The sequence below is a fragment of the Hippopotamus amphibius genome, chromosome 9 (assembly GCF_030028045.1).
Source record: "Hippopotamus amphibius kiboko isolate mHipAmp2 chromosome 9, mHipAmp2.hap2, whole genome shotgun sequence".
NCBI classification, from domain to species: domain Eukaryota; kingdom Metazoa; phylum Chordata; class Mammalia; order Artiodactyla; family Hippopotamidae; genus Hippopotamus; species Hippopotamus amphibius.
In genome coordinates this window covers 131,867,753-131,888,460 of record NC_080194.1, presented here as the reverse complement: position 1 = coordinate 131,888,460, position 20,708 = coordinate 131,867,753, and the positions used below count along the sequence as shown (strand labels likewise).

Here is a 20,708-nt window from a genome sequence, read left to right as displayed (position 1 = left end):
ATATATGTATTTATATATATATATATTCCATTATAGTTTATTATAAGATATTGACTATAATTTCCTGTGCTATACAGTAGGACCTTGTTGCTGATCTGTTTTACATATAGTAGTTTGTATATGCTAATCCCAAACTCCTAATTTACCCCTGCCCCCAACCTTTTCCCTTTGGTAACCATAAGTTTGATTTCTCTGTCTGTAGGTCTGTTTCTTTTTTGTAAATAAGTTCATTTGTATCATATTTTAGATTCCACATATAAGTGATATCATATGGTCTTTCACTTTCTAACTTCATTTAGTATGATAATCTCTAGGTCCATCCATGTAGCTGCAAATGGCATTGTTTCATTCTTTTTTATGCCTGAGTAATATTCCATTATATATATATACACACACACCACATCCATTCATCTGTTGGTGGACATTTAGGTTGTTTCCATGTCCTGGTTATTGTAAATAATGCTGCTACGAACATAGGGGTGCATGTATGATTTTGAATTACAGTTTTCTCTGGATATATACCCAGGAGTGGGATTCCTGGATGGCATTTCTATGGTATCTCTATTTTTAGTTTTTTAAGGAACCTCCATACTGTTTTCCATAGTGGCTGCACAAATTTACATTCTCACCAACAGTGTAGGAGGGTTTCCTTTCCTAGGGGTGATTTTTTGAACTCCAGTTCTCCATTCCAGATTCTGAATGCCAAGAAGCCCTGCCGCACTGCACGAGAAGCCGGAGTGTGCTGTCGTACTGGGAGGTCTTCAGTTGCTTATCTGAAATGATACCAATGACAATAATAACAAGCAATTTATGGGGCACTTATTATGTGCTGTGATACACACTAAATCATCCATGCTCGGAATCCTGCCAACACCTCTGTAGGGAAATGTGATTATCCCCACTTGAGGGATGAGGAAAACAAAGCTCAGAGAGGTTGAGTGACTTGCCTAAGGGCACAGAGCTAGTAAGTGGAATAAGCACGTTTATACTCAGGTCATGTGACTGACCAGCCTGGCCTCTAAATGGGTACCTCCCTATGGACACAAGTTTTCAAAGTCAAAACTTAAGAAACTTAAAATCAAATGGTAGGCAATAGTGAGGCTTCATATATGTCTAAGGAGTACCCAGCAGGCCTGAAAATTGACCACAAGAGGCAGAAAGAACGTGGAAAGCGGAGTTCTGGCTTTACCACTTTTGGTATATGGTGAACTGACTCCAGGCAAGTTACTTAGCTTCCTTGAGGCTCTATGATTTCGTTTTTAACACGAGGTGGAACTACATTTTGTTTAGGGGATAAAAGGAGAGAATATGCATGAAAGGCCCTGTAGACACTCACAAAGAATAATTACATATAACACACATAAGAGTTATATTTTATTTCTAATAATGAAAACAAAAATGTGTAAGCTGTACAACTCACCTAAGAGATGTGCAATGATGTCTCAAAGGTCTGAAGGAAGTGATTTAACTTTCATGCTGGAGAATATAGGTATACCTGGAACATTTCAGAAATTTCTCTAATATCTTGAAAAGGGAGAAAAAATTGTGAAAAATCTTTTTAATACCAAGCTTATAACAGTATCAATGAAGTCAGTAAATTTAAAACACAAAAACTAAAACAGTCATTTTGGGGGTCTGAAGTATAATATTTTGACCTGGTCAAAGCAAGTTATTTTCAGGTTTTTTTAAAAAATGACCCGGGGTCTTCCCAGGTGGCACAGTGGTTAAGAATCCACCTGCCAATGCAGGGGACACGGGTTCAATCCCTGGTCCGGGAAGATTCCACGTGCTGAGGAGCAACTAAGCCCATGTGCCACAACTAGTGTGCCTGCACTCTAGAGCCCACAACTGCTGAGCCCATATGCCACAACTACTTAAGCCCACACACCTAGAGCCCACGCCCTGCAACAAGAGAAGCCACCGCAATGAGAAGCCCTTGCACCGCAACAAAGAGTAGCCCCCACGCACCGCAGCTAGAGAAAGGCCGTGCACAGCAACAAAGACCCAACACAGCCAATAAGTAAGTAAATAAATAAATTTATTAAAAAAAAAAAAGCTCTAGGGATCCCCCCTATGTGGGTTGCATGGGCCCTTCTGTTCTGGCAGGGCCAGTTACTATGGACATGCCGGTAGGCAAAGGTGGCCCTCATCCCAGTTGTCTGCCAGGCCATGCCTTGTGTGGAAGCGGCCAGCCTGCTCGTGGGCAGGGCTGAGCCCTGGCATGACTAGCTGCACAGCCCAGGGAGTGCTGGGGCTGGTGCCAGCCTGCTGGTGGAAGTGGCTGAGTCCCGGGTTGGCCGGCTGTGGGGCCCACAGTGTCCTGGGATTAATGCTGGCCCACGGATGGGGGGGCAAGCCCCATCACTAACAGGCTAGAGGGAGGCTCCAAAATGGCTTTAGCCAGCACAGGTGTGCTTATGGTAGAGGGAGCTCCCCCCAGTGGCTGCCACCCATGGTTTTGTCCCCAGGTGGAGTCCCATGTGGCTCCTGTCTCTCTGGGAGGGTCTCCAAGATCAGCAAGTACGTCTGACCCCTTTCAAATTACTCTCTGGGCTGGGACTCAAAGCACGTGAGATTTTGTGTGCACTCTTTAGGAGCAGGGTCCCTGTTTCCTATAGCCCTCTAGCTTTCCTGTATGCAAGCCCCACTGGCTTTAAGCCAGACATTCTGGGGGCTCATTTTCCAGTGCAGGACCCCCAGGCTGAGGAACCTGATGTGCGACGAAGACTCGTTACTCACTGGGGAGAATCTCTGCAATTGTAATCATCCTCCCATTTGTGGGTCGCCTACGTGAGGTTATAAGGTCTGGACTATACTGCATCTCCGGCCCATCTCACTGTGCTTCCTTCTTTAGTTGCAGAGGATCTTTTCTTCTCATCTTCTGGTCTTCCTCATAAATAGTTGCTCTGTAAATAGTTGTGATTTTGATGTTCCTGTGGGAGGAGGAGAGGTCAGGGTCTTCTACTCCACCATCTTGGCCACACCTCCCAGAGTTTTAACTTATATATGCCAACGAATTCCTTTTTCTGATCAAACCAGTTGGAACTGGACTTCCTAGGTGGCGCAATGGTAAAGAATCCGCCTGCCAATGCAGGGGACACGGGTTCGAGCCCTGCCCTGGGAATATCCCACATGCTACGGAGCAACTAAGCCCGTGCGCCACAACTACGGAGCCTGTGCTCTAGAGCCTGTGAGCCACAACTATTGAGCCCATGTGCTGCAACTATTGAAGCCCACGTGCCTAGGGCCCATGATCCACAACAAGAGAAGCCACTACAGTGAGGGACCTGAGCACCACAATGAAGAGTAGCCCTCACTCGCAGCAACTAGAGAAAGCCCGTGTGCAGCAACGAAGACCCAACGCAGCCAATAAATAAATAAATAATAAAATAAACAGATTAAAAAAATAATAATAAAAAATAAATTAAAAAACCACTTTGAACTGATTTTTAGTTATTTGCAATGAAATGATACCTGGCTGATATGAGAGGTGACACCTGAATAGAATCTTTTTTTTAAATTTATTTTTATTTTCTAAATTTTTAATTGAAGTATAGTTGATTAAAAGAATTAAAAAAAAAACATTTGTTTTGATTGAGCAGTGCAGCTTGCAGGATTTTAGTTCCCCAACCAGGAATCGAACCCGGGGTCCCAGCAGTGAAATCTCCAAGTCCTAACCATTGGAGTGCCAGAGGATTCCTTAAAAGAATCTTGAGAGAGTCGAATTTTGACTAGAAAAAAATGAGTTGAAGTGTATTCCAACAACAATATTAACAATATCAACTACAGCAAAAATGTATCAAGCACTGAGTATGCTCCACAAACTCTGCCTGGAGGATCATGTACTCTTCACAAAAACCATTTGAGATTGGGGCTGTGATTATTTCCAAATATTTATTTATTTATTTAGTTAGTTATTTATATTTCTTATTTTATTTTATTTTGGCCACACCGCACAGCTTGCAGGATCTTAGCTCCACAACCAGGGATTGCACGTGGTCGCCTCCATACTGAATGTGCCGAGTCCTAACCACTGGGCTGCCAGGGAGCTCCCTGACTACCTCCTTATAGATGAAGAAGCTGAAGCTCAGAAAGATTAAGTGATGTCCCAAAGGTCACACAGCTGAGAACTGGACTGAACAGGTCAGCCTGCTGCCCAGGAATATGCTCTTCTTATGCTATCTATCTGCCTCTCTTACCTTCCAGGCTGACAGCTGAAAACAAGAGTGTATGGGCTGAAAGAGCACAGTCAGGGAGCGTGGAAGCACTGACCTGCACAGTGATCAGGGAGGAGGTGGCAGGCAATGAGGCTCAGGGGTTGCTGGTCCCACTAGTGGACGGGGTGTAGATGCAGCCATAACTATTGTTCAATAGCACCCATGCAGCTCTGAAGTTACTCACCATCACTTCCAACAGAGCTATGCCCACCCACTGTCCAGGGTCAAAACAAGGTTATCCTGCCAAGATATCCATCATCTACTTATTTGTCATGCAACAGCCATTAGAGTCTAGGTCTGAAGCACCCTGCTTGGTGAGCAAGACAATCGAAGTACCTGCCCTCATGGACCTTACATTTGAACTGGGAAAGACAACATTAAACAAATAGTTACATCTGTAAACATATAGTAACCGACTGTGCAAAGGGCTAGGATGGTCATGAGCATAGTGCTACAAAAAGAATGAGGGAGACCTAGTTTAGCGCTGAAGAGTATGTGCAAGTGTGTAGGGTAAGGCCTTTCTGTGGAAGTGTGATTTAAATGAAGGCCTTGATACTCAAATAAACAGATACATTGTAAACAAAAGGAACCACAAATGCAAAGAGGGAATTGGATGTGCCTGCTTAAGGAACTGAAAGAAGACTGTGGCCTCAGGACTTCTCTGGTGGCACAGTGGTTAAGCATCTGCCTGCCAATGCAGGGACCCTGGGCTGGGAAGATCCCACATGCAGCAGAGCCACTAAGCCCGTGCACCACAACTACTGAAGCCTGCACGCCTAGAGCCTGTGCTCCGTGACAAGAGAAACCACCACAATAAGAAGCCCAAGCACCACAACAAAGAGTAGCTCCTGCTTGCTGCAACTAGAGGAAGCTCACATGCAGCAACAAAGGCCCAATGCGGCCAAAAGCAAATAAATAAATTAATTAAAAAAAAAGAAAAAAGAAGACTGTGGCCTAGATGTTAGTGGGTGAGAAGTAGGCAAGGGCTGGATCTTGCAGGGCCTTGAGGCCACCGTCAGGACTTTTGATTCTCATTTACTCATTCCTTCTTTGAACACTTCCTGAGAATTTTCTGCTGGACCAAGCCATAAGCAGTCAGTAGAGATACAGTGATTAATAATGATGAGAATAACAATGGCCAGTGTTCATTGAGTACTTACCACTTGCTGTTAGAACTATTGTTTTAAGCACTTTTTTGTTTGTTTGTTTTTTTTGTTTTAAGCACTTTGATCCACCAACTCATCTAGAGCTCCCAGTAACTCTATGACCAAGATACCACTATTGTCCTCCTTTGGTGGATAGGGAAATTGGGGCATGGAGAAACTAAGTAATTTTCAAGATGATACTACCAGCAAGCGGTAACAGGCAGTCTGACTCCAGAACTCCTAGGCACTTATATTCTTAACTGCTATGATTTACTTCCTCTTGTCTAAGATTAGAAGACAGTTGTCTTGGTCATTTTAGCCACCCAAGTAATGCTTCAGAAATAGGCAGCTGGTTAAAAGAGTTTCCCAATCGTGGCGTAATCATAAGAACTCCCAGGGGAGTTAGAAACAGACCCTTTTCCTGGAGATTTATACTCTAATGAAACTGAGCAGGACCCTCTGGGGCTCCTGGGCACAGAAGCCTTCCAGTGTCCCCCATGCTTGATTGCAGGAAATAGGCTTCCTTCAGCCTCCAGGACCTTCCCTGAGTTCCAAACAGTTGCTACTCAGGGAAGGGAGGGGGTGCCGAAATAAGGGAGGAGCAGTCAAGAAATAATAGTGCAGCCTTGGGGCAGGGTCCTGGTGCCCCCTCAAGGGATACACATAACAACATCTTAGAGCTGTTTTGCAGATACTGAAACCCCCACCAGGTGGGAGAAGTTCACTGCATGCTGCCCACAAGCACGCAGACCCCAGATGGTTGGAACCAGAGGGTTGATGATGCTGACTCCCAGGTACCTCACCCCCAACCAATCAGAAGAAGGTCCACGATCTGATCACGCCCTCCTCTTTGAACCATGACTATCAGACTCCTCACTACCTGCTCCAGGTCTACACACACAGTTTTAAGGGCTTTATCCTGCCGTGCCCCCCTTTGCCGGGTAAAGCAGTAAAGCATTCTTTTCTTTTCTTTTTTTTTTAATAAATTTATTTATTTATTTATTGGCTGTGTTGGATCTTTGTTGCTGCACATGGGCTTTCTCTAGTTGCGGTGAGCAGGGGCTACTCTTTGTTGTGGTGCGTGGGCTCCTCTTTGCTGTGGCTTCTCTTGTTGCGGAGCATGGGCTCTAGGTGGGTGGGCTTCAATAGGTGCAGCACATGGGCTCAATAGTTGTGGCTCACGGACTCTAAAGCGCAGGCTCAATAGTTGTGGCACACGGGCTTAGTTGCTCCACAGCTTGTGTGATCTTCTTGGAGCAGGAATTGAACCCATGTCCCCTGCACTGGCAGGCAGATTCTTAACCACTGCGCCACCAGGGAAGCCCTAAAGCTATCCTTTTCTACTTCACCCAAAACTCTGTTTCCAACACTCAATTCGGTAACAGAGGCCAAATTTTGGGTACAATAGGTTCACTCTGGAATTTGTATTTTTAACACGTTTGACAAATGCTGGCTTAGTTCAGTTTAATGGCTTTTTGCTGGACAGATCCTAGTTTGGGTGGGTGGCTGCTTCACTACCTTCCTGGATGTGTGTCACCTTGTGCAAACCATTTCACCTCTCTGGACATCAGTTTCCCCTTCTAATAAATGCAGCTAATGATAGCACCATCCCCTAAGGCTGTCATGTGGATTAAGTGAGCTGGTGCAAAGTGCTTAGAACAATGCCTGATGCTTAGTGAGTGGTGATGACAATAACGTGTCACCAAGCAAGGGCTCCTGTGCCCAAGGCTCACACAGCCAAACTCTGACATGGGGTTTGCAGCAAAGTAAGGGTTCATTCGCAGGAGACCAACCAAGGAGTTCATGCTCAGAAGACCTGAGCCCACCGATGGCTTTCAGGCGAGGATTTTTGTTTTTGTTTGTTTGGGGGTTTGGGGGGCTGCACTGGGAGGCATGTGGGATCTTAGGTCCCCGACCAGGGACCAAACCCACACCCCCTGCAGTGGAAGCATGGGGTCTTAACCACTGGACCACCAGGGAAGTCCCAGGCAAGTGTTTCTTAAAGACAGTTTTAGGGGAGAGGGTAGAAGGATGCTCATGGACTTTCTTCAGACTGGTTGGTGGGGAGGTAACAGGGTGATGTTTCTGGAATTTCAACCTTCTGGTTCCAACCAGCCTGGGGTCTAGCGCTTGTGGTCACCACCCTCCACCTTGGTGGGGGTCTTGATATGCATGGGATTGTTATCTCCAGCCCCTCGGGAGGAACTAGGAGTCCGGGGACTTTATTGTCTCAATCATTAACTGCTTGAGCCTTCTCTTTAGAAACCAGGGAAGGCCTAGGAGACTAAATAGGAAACAGGAGACACGATGGGGCTTTTGTACCCACTTGGTTTCAACCTCCCCTTTTCTTTGATAGTCCTCAGTCCTGAGGGGAACAGGGATGGGACCTGAAAGACAATAACATTTTGCATAGTGAGATTGATCATAAACTCAGTAAGGGAACTCGATTTTAGAGACACTTGTTTCAAATGTAATGATGGTGATGATGACCGGTAAACTGAAGATACCTCGGAATTGTGTCAGAGATCACACCTTGGAGGACTGTCCTGTCTTGTCCTGCAAGGACAGGGCCCAGTCCTTTTACCCTTAGGGTAGGATTCCCAGATAAAATACAGAGCCCCACTTAAACTATTTCAGATAAACGACAAAACGTGTGGCACAAGCCTCTCCCAAACTGCATACAACATGTTTATCATTTGTTGGTTATCTGAAATTCTAGTTTAACCGGATGTCCTACATTCTTGTTAAATCTGCAGACCCCTCCTCTAAGGAAGGGCTGCCCCACCAAGCCTGAGTTCCTGTGCACCAGACCCCAGGCAAGCCTACTCCACTTGCCAGGAGCCCCAGTCGATCCCAGAAGGGCCGCTCACGCGTCCAGCCCCGCCCAGGCAGCACCAGTGGCGCCTCGAGCGACAGAGCCCAGCGCGCCCGCCGGCCCCGCCCCGCCCCGAGCAGAGGTCGCAGCCCCCAGCGGCGCAGGCCCCACCCGGCAGTTGGGCGCTGAGGAGTCGCGTCGCTCCCTCCCACGCAGTGGACTCAGCAGAGGCCAGAAAGTCGCTCGCCATGTCGGCTGCGGAGGCGGGGGCTGTTTTCCACAGAGCGCGGGGCAGGACCCTGGACGCTTTTTCCTCAGGTACTGCCTGCCCTTCGCCCCCGGGAGGGGCTGGTTTCAGGGCTTGCGGAACCTTCGGCAGGGGGAACGTTCGTGCGGGATGCGCGCCTCGCACCGGACCCCAGCAGGGGCTGCACCCACGGGCCGGGGACCGCAATAGCGGCGGCACCAGCCGCACTTGGGACTTCCAGGGGCGCTTTTGAGAGAAGGGTGGCGGGGCGAGGGGTCCGGCCGTAGAGCCTCGGTGGCCACGGCCGAGGTTCCCTGAGAGACGATAGAGTGAGGCAGCAAAGCAGAGTGAAGAGCGTGGGCGCTGCAGTTAGACTCGGTTTCCAAGCCTTGCCTTGGACAGGATGCGCAGCGAGTGTTAGCCTCAGTTTCCTCATCTGTAAAAGGGGAATGATCGCAGCCAGGTTATGTGTGGCACTGGATAAGCGCCGGGTGCACATGCGATGCGGTTATTTTTATAATGGTCGTTCACCGTGGTGTAGTTTATACTCCATAATCATGGTTACCTTCTATAATGAGTCATCCACCAAAATGTTAGCAGTGCCCGTCCGAACTGGAGAGAGGGGAGGCAGTCAAGAGTCCTGTGGAGTTAAGTGCTTGGACTTTGGATTCGGATAATCCGCCTCGCTGTGAAAATGGGCTTGTTAATATTTACCGCATAGGGGAGGGTTAGCAGGTTAAAAGGATTTCTGTAACCCAGTGCCTGACACAGGCCAGGTGCTCAGTGTGTGCTAACCTTAGAGCTATAAGAGGGACCACTGCTCCCCGTTCCTTGGTCCTCCCCGCGTCTTTTGTTGCGTGGTCAAATTCCCTCCCGCGAACTCACCAGTTTTTGTCACCCCAGGGAAGTCACCCCAGGTGCCCTCCGTGATCTGGCTTGTGCTCGCCTTCCTTGTTTCATACTCACCATTCTTCCCCTTGCTCAGTTCTCCTGCTTCACTGGTTTTCTTGAACTCGCATTTAAAATGGCCAAGTCCTTTCTCTCTGCAGGGCTTTGGTGGTGCTTGCTCTTTGCTTGCCTAGATAATAGCTGGGCTGGGGGCCTGGCAGTTTCTCCATCTTCACACTTTATTTAAAGTTCAGTCACTTTATCAGACAGATTTTCCCTGGCTAGCCTTACTAAAGTGGGTTTCCCCTGTAACTCTCTGTTCTAAAGCCTTGTTTTTTTCTTTCTCTGCAACTGGTGGGGGGTGGGAAGGGGTGGCAAGGTTCTGGAAGGGCATGTGGGGCCAGAAATCTAATTGAGGTGGATGTTAGAAAACAATCTGTTGTAGTGCCCATTCTCTAAATATTATTTTAATTTGCCCTTTTCACCCTGTTTTTGAACCCAAGTTCGTGTGCCTGGCGCACAGGGAGACCAAACAAACCAAAATATCAGAGTGTAACAGGGAAGAGCCAATTTTGACTCCATATTGGATCTGTTTCTTTGAGTTTAGCCTTTGCTTTTTGTTGTTTTTTTTTTGTTCTAATCATACGTAATGGCCTGCCTCGGGGAACCCTGCCCACTTGTGAATGGCTGCAAGAAAGAAGAAAAAAAAAAAAAAAAAAAAAAACCCATACCCTCCCTGAGGCTGGCCATTCCAGGAGAGGTTTTGCAAGACTGACGGCCCTTTTTACTTTACTTCCTCCCCACCTCTCCTTCTCTATTCTGCCTTTTTACTTTACTTCCCTCTCTGATTCCATAAAAGAAACTGGCATCCAGACCACGATAAGATGGTTTTTTTGGGGCCCCTAGTCCGTCATCTTCTAGGTCTGCCGGCTTTCCGAATAAAGTCGTTATTCCTTGTCTCAACACCTCACCTCCCGATTTATTGGCCTGTCGTGCAGTGAGCAGAGCGAGTTTGGACTTGGTAACAAGAGTTTGGAGCAGAAAAAGGTTTATATTGCAGGGCCTAGCTAGGAGAATGGGTAGCTTGTACTTGAAAGACTTGATCTCCCTCTGGTTTTCAGGGAAGAGTTTTTAAAGGCAACATTTGGGGTGACAACTGCAGGGTGAATGGCTTTGTTTTTTGATTGCTGGTGAGCTAACAAGGTGGTGTTCCAGGAAACTCAAGCATCAGCCTTCCAGTTTGGACCCGTCTGGGGTCTCAGCATGTAGTTACCATTCTTCACCTGGGTGGGGGCCTGCAGAACTCAAAGTATCAGATTGTTATGTGCCTCCCTTGAGGAGGAACTAGGACTCTGTTTTATTGCGGAACTGTTGTTTCTAGGCTGCTTTCCCTCTGTGTCTGCATTCCCTCAATTCCATAATTATTAACTCCTTGAATCTGCTCTTTGGAACTAGGGAAGATCTAGGAGACCAAGCCTTTTTTCTTCAAACAAGAAATCGGGGGGTGGGGGGGGTGGGGTGGGTGGGCACGGGAAGGCTTTTATTTCCTGGAGGGCCCTGCAGGTTCCTGCTTGATTTCAATCCAATATGAGGCTTTTGAGATTTACCCATGTTGGTAAAAGTAGCTCTAGTTTGCTCATTTTCCTGCTGGGCAGTATTCCATTATATAAGCATATACTTGATATGTTCTGTTGCTGGGTCTTACCTCTGCCTCTCAAGTCTACCCTCTCCCTGCCCCACTGCTCCCTGAGGTAGAACTCTTATGGGGCCTCATCCATTTGCTCTTTGCCCTCTGGCCTCTGATTGGATTCAGCCAATGGGGCATCCTGACTGGAGAGCAGAGAGATGGGGAACAAAAGTTTATCCCCCTGCTTTCTTCCCTGTGGGGTTGCCTCCAGCTGGCTGTATTCCTTACCTGAAATTCACTGCTTCTTTCTGCTGGAACTTTCTTTTCAGATTTGGGTAACCACTTCTTCCCTCCTTTCAGACATAGTTCTGCTTTTCTGTCTCCAATTTAGATCCTTTGATGTTTTGCTACACTCAACTCATCCCAAATAATCCCTTTTTAAATGCGCCTTTAATTATCCTAATTTGAGTCTGCCAGCTATTTCCTGCTAGGATCCTGATATGATGGACGTTCAGTTATTTCTGTTTTTCACAGTGGGTAACAGTGCTGTTATGAACAATTCTGGTACAGGTCTTCTTGTGGATACGTGGAAAAATTTCTCCAGGGCATATACCCAGGAGAGCAAAGTTCTGGGTTGTAGAGTATGATCTTTCCTAGCTTTATTAGATCTTGTCAAATCACCTTCCAGAGTGCTTGCACCAACTTATACTCCCACTAGCAGAGTATGAGAGTTCCTTGTGACTCTGCACTCTCTTTTCCGTTCAGGAAGTATTATGTTCATACTGCATTCTCTAGTATCTTGTGGAGAGTAGAAAAAGGCGAGGGCTCATAATCAAAGCACAGAGCTATGGCACAAAAAATAATTCTTGGAGGGACTTCCCTGGTGGTCCAGTGGTTAAGACTCTGCACCCCCAATGCAGGGGACCTGGGTTCAATCCCTGATCAGGAAACTAGATTGCACATGAAGAGTTCGCATGCTGCAACTAAAGATCCTGCATGCTGCACTGAAGATCCTAGGTGCTACAACTAAGACCCAATGCAGCCAAATAAATAAGTATTAAAAAAAAAAATTCTTGGCAACTGGTGGCCTCTGTAGGCCACCGAAGTGGGAATCAGGATTTTAAGCATTGGTCTTGGGTAATGGTGAGACTGTTAACTGAAATCAGGGAGTAAGGAGTAGGGTTTGAAGGGATTGATTTGGGAATTGGTGGCTTTGAGGTGCCATCAGGAAATCTGAGGCAGCTTGTAGGGTGCAGCACACAGCTGGGATGCAGGTATGGATCCCATCCATGGAGAGGGGAATAGATGATATTGCTGTAGGAGTCAGTGGCATTGCTAAGGGGAAAAGTGTGGAGTAGTGGACAGGGTGTGTGTGTGTGTGTGTGTGTGTGTGTGTGTGTGTGTGTGTGTGTGTGTAACCTTAGGATATACCAACATTTAGGGGGTTAGAAGAAGGAAAAGACACACTGAAGGTCTCAGAGAAGGAAACAACCAGAACTTTTGGAAGATAAATCCTGCAGCTGAGGCTTCCCAGGTGGCGCAGTGGTTAAGAATCCGCCTGCCGATACAGAGGACACGGGTTCGATCCCTGCTTCAGGAAGATCCCACATGCCGTGGAGCAACTAAGCCTGTGCGCCAAAACAAAAACAAAACAAACAAACAAACAAAAATCTCGCAGCCAGCCTTGGTACCAAAGTTGGGGAGGAGGGCTTCAGGCAGGGTGGTGCACAGGCTCTGATGCTGCAGACGTCCAGGTGAGTGCTCACTGAGCAGAGGATGGCAGCTTTGATTGTTATGTGGCCTTTGGGAAGACGGTTTCAGTAAAGCTGTAGGGGGAAGCCTGGTGCATTGGCATTTGAGGAGTGGTAGTGAGTGAGGATGTGCAGTCAGCAAGGGTAGGATTCTGTTTGGAGCCATTTGGTGATGCAAGGTTGCTTGAGGGAGGAGCAATGCTGAAGGAGGGCTGAAGGGTTTGCAATAGTTGTAATGATGACAAAAACAACAGGAGTATCTAAGATTTCTCAGGTGTTCACAGCGTGCCAGGCACTATACTCCGTGCTGTATGTGGTCTGTCTCTTGTAATCTTCAAAGTAGTCCTGTTGAGCTAGCTATTAGGGTTATCCTGTTTTTACAGTGGGAAAAAATCAATCTCAGAAAGGCTAGGCAACTTGCCTGAGGTCACACGATTGGTCTGAGCTGGATCTGGGGTTGAAAAATGCAAAAGGCAGGATAATTGCTGGAGAACATTCCTGAGGAGGTGGGAAAAGATGGCATTAACGGCTCAGAAGAGAGGTCGGCCCTGGGAACAGATGTCTTCTTCGACCATCTCTCCTTCTATCTGTCTGTTTTTCTGTCCATTCGTCTGTCTACCAGTCTGTCCATCATATGTCCATCTTTGCATCTGTCTGTCCATCCACCTGTCCATTGATTCATCCATTTGCCCACTCATCAGGTGTACCAAGCACCTTCCAGGTATTGTGCTAGATCCCAGAGTGCAGTGATGAGCAAAAACCAGATGCGATTCCTCACCTCTGGCACATGGCTACTTAGAGAGCCCGACAGTAACCTGCCAGTCACACAGACCAGCATAATCGCAGCTGCGGCAAATGTCAGTGAAGTGAGGAATGTCAGTTGTCAGGAGGGGAGGGGCATCTTAATAAGGCCCTTCAGGGAGGACTTCCTTGGGGAAGGGGTGTGTCCTGCTTGCTGAAGGATGAGTAGGAGGTACCTGGGCAGTGAAGGGAAGGAGGACCATTGTAGACCAGGCGTAGGTGGAGCACATGTGAAAGTCTGATGTGGTGGGACAGGAAAGGGAAGGGTGTGCGGAGAAAGAAGCCCTTAAGTTGAGCTGGGTGGCATGGGATGAGACTGGAGCATGGGGAAGGGAGTCATTGAGAAGTTTTGTCTTTATCTAAGTTGCATCTGTGAGGACTCAAGGAAACATGGTCTCTTTTTTTTTATTAATTAATTAATTTACTTTATTGGCTGCCTTGGGTCTTCGTTGCTGCACATGGGCTTTCTCTAGTTGTGGCGAGCGAGGGCTACTCTTCATTGTAGTGCACGGGCTTCACATTGTGGTGGTTTCTCTTGTTGTGAAGCATGGGCTCTATGCGCGTGGGCTTCAGTGGTTGCGGCACATGGGCTCAATAGTTGTGGCACACAGGCTTAGTTGCTCTGCAGCATGTGGGATCTTCCCAGATCAGGGCTCGAACCCATGTCCCCTGCATTGGCAGGCGGGTTCTTAACCACTGCACCACCAGAGAAGTCCGAAGGAAACATGATCTGATTTCCATTTTGGAAAGAATGGTCTGGCTGCAGCAGTAACAACAGAAAAGTCTCTGCTTGTGAGGACGTGGGGTGCAATTGACTGTAAGCTGGAGCTCAGCAACTTATCCTGAAGCAACATTTCCAAGGCACACATTATTCACTTTGAATTTGTTGATTTTTCAGTCGCTGGAGGCATATGTTGAGGTGGTAGGGGCTTCTGGTGGAGATTATGGGGGTGCTGAAGTGTGAAAGTTACTAGCCCACTGGAGCTGCCCCAGGGCTGCCGTGGGACCAGAGAACAAGAGAAGTGTTCACCTGGAAAAGAATGGGGCCCAGGGAGGGGATGAAGAGAGACCTAGAAGATAAATTGAGATAGGAGGGAAAATGACCCTGGACTTGTAGAAGTGGGGCCTGCACTTGGTCTCCTCTGCAGGTTGAGCAGCCCCAGTGGGCATGCCCAGTATGTGTCATGTAGCTCAGGGCTTTTAGAGGCCCAGCCTTGGAGGGTCAGGCGGAGAACTCTTCTCTAGATGTTGAACACCTAGTGTACCTCCAGGCTGCCTCTACTGATGTCGCTGACTTCCCTGGGTCCTAGTTCCCTATTAGTATTGCTGGTGACTTTAAATGATGCTCTTGGAGGGTCCATTGCCAGTTCAGGCTCTGTGGGCAAGTGGCAAGCTGGTAGAGTTGCCCCAAGGGCAGGCTTGGAAGAGAAAGGAAAGGAACTGGCTTTTTCTGCCTCTTGCCAAAATACACATTGCCTGTCAAAGAGGTTTTGGTGAACTCAAGCAACTGTGCCTAAAATCACAGCCCTGATAACCCTCACACTCCCTATAGGAAGCCCCCTCCAGAATTAAACAGTTTCTCAAGTGAAGCTTGTCAAATGAATGAAAGAGTGCTGTGTCAGTCAACTCGGGCTGCTCTAACAAAACACCATAGGCTGAATGGCGTAAAAGCAACAGAAATATATTGCTCACATTCTGGAGACCAGAAGTCCAAGGTCAAGGAACCTGAGATTCAGTGTCTGGTGAGAGCCCTCTTCCTGGTTCATAGACGGCTGTCTTCTTTTTTCTTTTCTTTTCTTTTTTTTTTAAGACTTTCTTTTTTAGATCAGTTTTAGGTTCATAGAAAAATTGAGAGGAAGGTACAGAGATTTCCCATATTATGTCCCCTGCCCCGTCACATGCACAGCCTCCCCCATTACCAGCATCCCCCACCAGAGTGGTATGTTTGTTACAATTGATGTACATATATTGACACAACATAATTACCCAAAGTCCACAGTTTATATTACAGCTCACTCTTGGAGTTGTACCTTTTACATACAATGTGTATGTGCTGTATAATGACATGTGCTGTATAATGACATGTAATGACATGTAAGCATGATAGTAGAAGGCTGTCTTCTTGCTGTGTCTTCACATGGAGGAAGCAAGGAGTGAGGGCTCTAGGGTCTCTTTATAAGGGCAATAATCCCAGTACTAAGCCCTCGGGACTTAATCACATTACAAAGTCCCCATCTCCAAATATCACATTTGGGGTTAGATTTCAGCGTAAGAATTTTGGGGGGACACTGTCTATGGCAAGCACTTTAAGACCACCTCCCCCTGGTGATTTTTGAGTAACAATTTTCCCATGCACTTCCTCCAGGAGAGTTGTATGCAAAGCCTGGCTTCAGTCATCCATTTGCTGTTAACACAATCTGCTAGGCTCTGTCAACAGATGTTTATAGAAAGTAAGTTGTACATGTCTCACCTGAGAAGGCTCACAATACTCAGACATGTTCAAATATTCATTTTAATTAGGCAAATTGATAATTATATTTCCTTGACACATATCCTAATTAAGACTGCTTCCTCCTAGCAAATAGTTGTCTTTCTGAAAAGTTTATGACACCTGTTTTGAAGAAATTCTCACAGGGAGAAATATCAAGATAAAATATGTTTTCAAAATTGCCTATATTTAATTGTTTTCCGGTCCTAATCAGTTTTTCCAGTTTATTTTACCACTGGAATATTTTTCCCCCTTAGAGAACAAGGATCTTCAGTGATTTACCTAAAAAGAGATTTCCCTGGACGTTTTAAACATCCGCAGCTGTTTCAGAGGAGCCAACTCTATTCACTAATTCTGAATATTTCTTCGTCCCTTCTGAACACCCTCTCACTTATAGAGAATAAATGAAATCTCTAAAGAATAATGTACTTCATCCCTTCTAGTTCTCACCTAAGAACTTCTCTAGAAACAATAGACCTGGAAATGTTTGTTCAAGTCTGAACAGGGTTGGAAATATTGAGGTGTAAAAAATTCTAACCTATCAATGAAAACAATGAAATGAATACCTTTAATTGTGCCATGCATGTAGGCCAAATCAGTTCCCTGTTTGAGAATGGCTCCTGTGACTAAAGTAGGAATTTCGATTATTTATTCCCTCATTCTCATCGTCTGTAAAAATCAGTGCATAAAGTTCCCATTATAACATTTCCAAAAGACAAATGAACTTTTTACTTTTGGATGCCTTTTTTCTTTGCTTTTCTATTTTTAAATAACTTTATTGAGGTACCATAATATTCACTCGTTTGAAGTCTCACTGGTTTTTAATAAATTTACAGAGTGGTATAACATCTGAATTTTAGAAGTCTCTGTCTCCCCAAAAAAGGATACTTTGTGTCCATTTTCAGTCTCTTTATGTTTCCATTCCCAGCAAAGGCAACTGCTAATTTACCTCCATAGCTTTGCCTTTTCTGGACTTTCCATATAAATGGAATCATATAATCTGTGGTCTTTTGTGACTGGCTTCTTTCCCTTAATGTAATCTTTTCAAGATTCACCCACGTTGCAGTGTGTATCAGCATTTTGTTCCTTTTTACTGAACAATATTCCAGTGTATGAATTACCACATTTTGTTTATCTGTTCCCCCATTGATGAGCACTTGGAATATTTTTTGGACGTTGGCAGACATTCCCCTGTTTGGACACTGGCTATCATGAATAAGGCTGTTATGAACATCCACAGAGAAGTCTTTTTGTATGGATGTATGTTTCATTTCTCTTGGGTAGATACCTAGGATTGGCATAAGTAACTGTGTTTAGCATTTTAAGAAACCACCAATTGGTTTCCAAAGCAGCAGCACCATTTACATTCCTGGCAGCAGTACATATGGGTTCTGATTTCTCCATATCCTCCTCCACACTTCGTATTTTTGATTATAACCAAGCAAATGGGTGTGAAGGGGAATCTCATTGTGGTTTTGACTTGCATTTTGCTAGTGCCTAATGATGATAAATGTCTTTTCACATACTTATTGGCTGTTTGTAATCTTTGAAGAAATGTCTATTCAGATCCTCTGCCTGGGTTTTTCTTTTAATATAAATTTATTTATGGCTGCATTGGGTCTTCATTGCTGTGCCTGGGCTTTCTCTAGTTTCAGAGAGCCAGGGTCTACTTTTCATCGTGGTGCATGGGCTTCTTATTGTGGAGGGTTCTCTTGCAGAGCACAGGCTCTAGGTGGGTCGGCTTCGGTAGTTGTGGCACGAGGGCTCAGTAGTTGTGGTGCGTGGGCTGAGTTGCTCCAAGGCATGTGGGATCTTCCCGGACCAGGATTCAAACAGGTGTCCCCTGCACTGGCAGGCGGATTTGTAACCACTGCGCCACCAGGGAAGTCCCTCTCTGCCTGGTTTGTAATAGGGTTATTTATGTTTTTATTATTGAGTTGTAAGAGTTTTTTATATGTTCTGGATACAAGTCACTTGTCAAATATATGATTTGCAAATATTTTCTCCCATTCTGTGGCTTGTCTTTTCACTTTTGATGATACCATTTGTAGCACCCAAGTTTTTAACTCTGATGAAGGCCCAGTTATCAACTTCCTCTTTTATTACTTGTACTTTCGATGCCATATCTGAGAAATATTTACCTAAACCCAAATTGTAAAGATTTATTCCTGTTTTTTCTTTTAAGAGTATTATAATTGGAGCTGTTACATTTAGGTCTGGGTCTATATAGAGTAAATTTTTACTTATGGTGTAGATAAGGGTCTAATTAGAAATTTTCCTTTTTTTTTTTTTTTAACCACAGTAGAAGACTGGTAGTTTCTCACCGAATAGAAAAAATTAGCTAAAGAAGGGAATCATTAAAAAATTACACATTTTTGACATTTCATTTTAAAAAAATTTTTTTAATTTTTATTCTTTATTTATTTTGCCTGTGTTGGTCTTCGTTGCTGCACGCAGGCTTTTTTCTCTAGCTGTGGCAAGTGGGGGGTGGAGGGGCTACTCTGTTGTGGTGCGCTGGCTTCTCATTGCCGTGGCTTCTCTTGTGGAGCACGGGCTCTAGGTGCGCGAGCTTAGTAATTGCAGCACGCAAGCTCAGTAGTTGTGGCGCACGGGCTTAGTTGCTCCATGGCATGTGGGATCTTCCCGGCCCAGGGATCAAACCCATGTCACCTGCATTGGCAGGCAGAGTCTTAGCCACTGTGCCACCAGGGAAGTCCCTGACATTTTGTTTTAATGTAAACTATAAATGTACATTCATTTACCTATCTTTTGAGGTCAGGCCAAGGTTGTGTCTTGTAATATGGGTTTACAGATGGGCCTGCGGGGGAGCCTTTCTTACATAAACAACACCCGTAATGAATCTTGTCCAGTTTGGGTTTTTTCCAGTGGAGTAAGTAGTCAGTTAAAAATCACTTAAGAGAGCACTCTGAGCAAAGGATTCTTCTAGGTTTATACTTTTTCATCAGATCTTTTACACTTGCCTCCCCAACACTATTCAATAGTATTTTATTTTTACCAGCTTGCTTTTATTGAGTCTTCCCAAAGCATCCATCTTTGCTTCAATAGAAACAACCCTTTTTTACATTTGTATTTCTCTGGTTTACATGTTTAATTAAATTAGGCAATTTAAAAATAAGTGTTAGCACGAACAGATTTGGGGACACCTCCTGACAGACACTGTTGTGTACAGAGCATGGGAGGGCCATCTGCTTGCCTTCGGCCATGGTCAGAGCCTTCATAGAGGCATGGAGAGTGTTGGGACTCCTTCACATTTGGTCTAGTGGACTTCTGTTAAGAGAGTGTCTTCTTCACGGAGAGGACTAACAGACAACTTTTCATGTTTGTGCAATATGTGATTTTTAACTTAGTCAAACCCTCCAGTGACCAAGGGGCAGTAACATGGGGCCAGGGCAACCAGAGATTCCAGAAGCCCCGGAACTGCTGCCAGCCACTCTCAGGACCAAGTCTCATGTGGAGTCAGACACCCAGGAAACATTTGTTGAGCGAAAGAATGTCCAAACTCTCCCATGTAGCCTTGTTTTTTGTTTATTTGTTTTAGAGATTTATTATTTGTTATTTATTTTTGGCTGTGTTGGGTCTTCGTTGCTGTGTACAGGCTAGTTGTGGCAAGTGGGGGCTACCCTTTACTGCAGTGCGGTGGTTTCTCATTGCAGGGGCTTCTCTTGTTGTGGAGCACAGGCTCTAGGCACTTGGGCTTCAGTAGCTATAGCTCTCAGGCTCTAGAGCGCAGGCTCAGTAGTTGTGGCGCATGGGCTTGGTTGCTCCCAGCCCAGGGATCGAACCCATGTCCCCTGCATTGGCAGGCAGATTCTTAACCACTGCGCCCCCAGGGAAGCCCTGTAGCCTTGTTTAAAGAAAAGAAGAAAAATCCTTGAGCTAATGGCAAAGGTCCTCATTTGTGAGAAGGAGGCTGTGTGTTGGCCAGATGTGTCTTAAGGAGCAGCCAGGTGATGTTGTTGTTGAGTGCGTTGATTTCATCTGTGTGGGGGCACTTTGGTGGTTTCAAGTCCCAAACCAGTAAGCAGGAGGGTTGAGAGGAGAACACAGCTCTTTAGGCTCCCAGCCCTCTGGCCTCACGAGCAGAACACACTGGAGTAGGACAGAGCACCTCATCTTCCCCCCCAGTCCACTCCTTCCCAGTCTCCCCCAGCTCCTCTGTCCCACCAGCAGCCTGGGGGGCTCTCCTGACCTCTGGTCCTCCCTCCTCTGCATGTCTCAGCTGCCCACGGTCCCATCCATGCACCTCCAGGGAACATCTGGGCTTCATCCACCTCTCTGCATCCCGGCTCCCACCATCGTGAACCTGACCACCCCACCTCTCACCCCCAGACAGTCCCAACAGCCTCTGCATCTCCTCTTGTCCCTCCATTCCATTCCCTGAATGGCATCCAGAGTCATGTCTTTGAAAGAGAAACTGGGTCTGTCAGCCCTTGCCGTGGCTTTTCTCTGTCCCCCTCTTCTCTCTCTTCCTCGCACTTCAGACCTGTGCCGGTTCTCCCATTCTAAGTTAGGTGCCCTGCAGTCATTCGCCTTCACCCAGTCTTTTCTTTTATGATACTTATTACAACTTAGAGTTTTGTCTTTACTCCTGTAACTTTGATGTCCTTTCCTGCCTGTAGATGATAAATTCCTTGGGGGGAGTTGGGCAGGAAGCCAGGGCCTAGGACGGTGTCTGGCAGTAGTGGACCTTCGGTGGCCTTTCATTTTG

General features: G+C 46.1%; 1 protein-coding gene across 1 annotated transcript in view; it reads left to right on the top strand.

Annotated features, from left to right (window-relative positions):
- The first annotated feature begins 8,281 nt into the window (after positions 1-8,281).
- CPPED1 (calcineurin like phosphoesterase domain containing 1) overlaps positions 8,282-20,708 on the top strand; it is a 121,195-nt gene continuing 108,768 nt past the window's right edge. Inside the window, exon 1 of the mRNA XM_057695900.1 lies at positions 8,282-8,495. Coding sequence (XP_057551883.1) covers positions 8,426-8,495 — 70 coding nt within the window. The 5' untranslated portion in view covers positions 8,282-8,425. The remainder of the gene's footprint in view (positions 8,496-20,708) is intronic.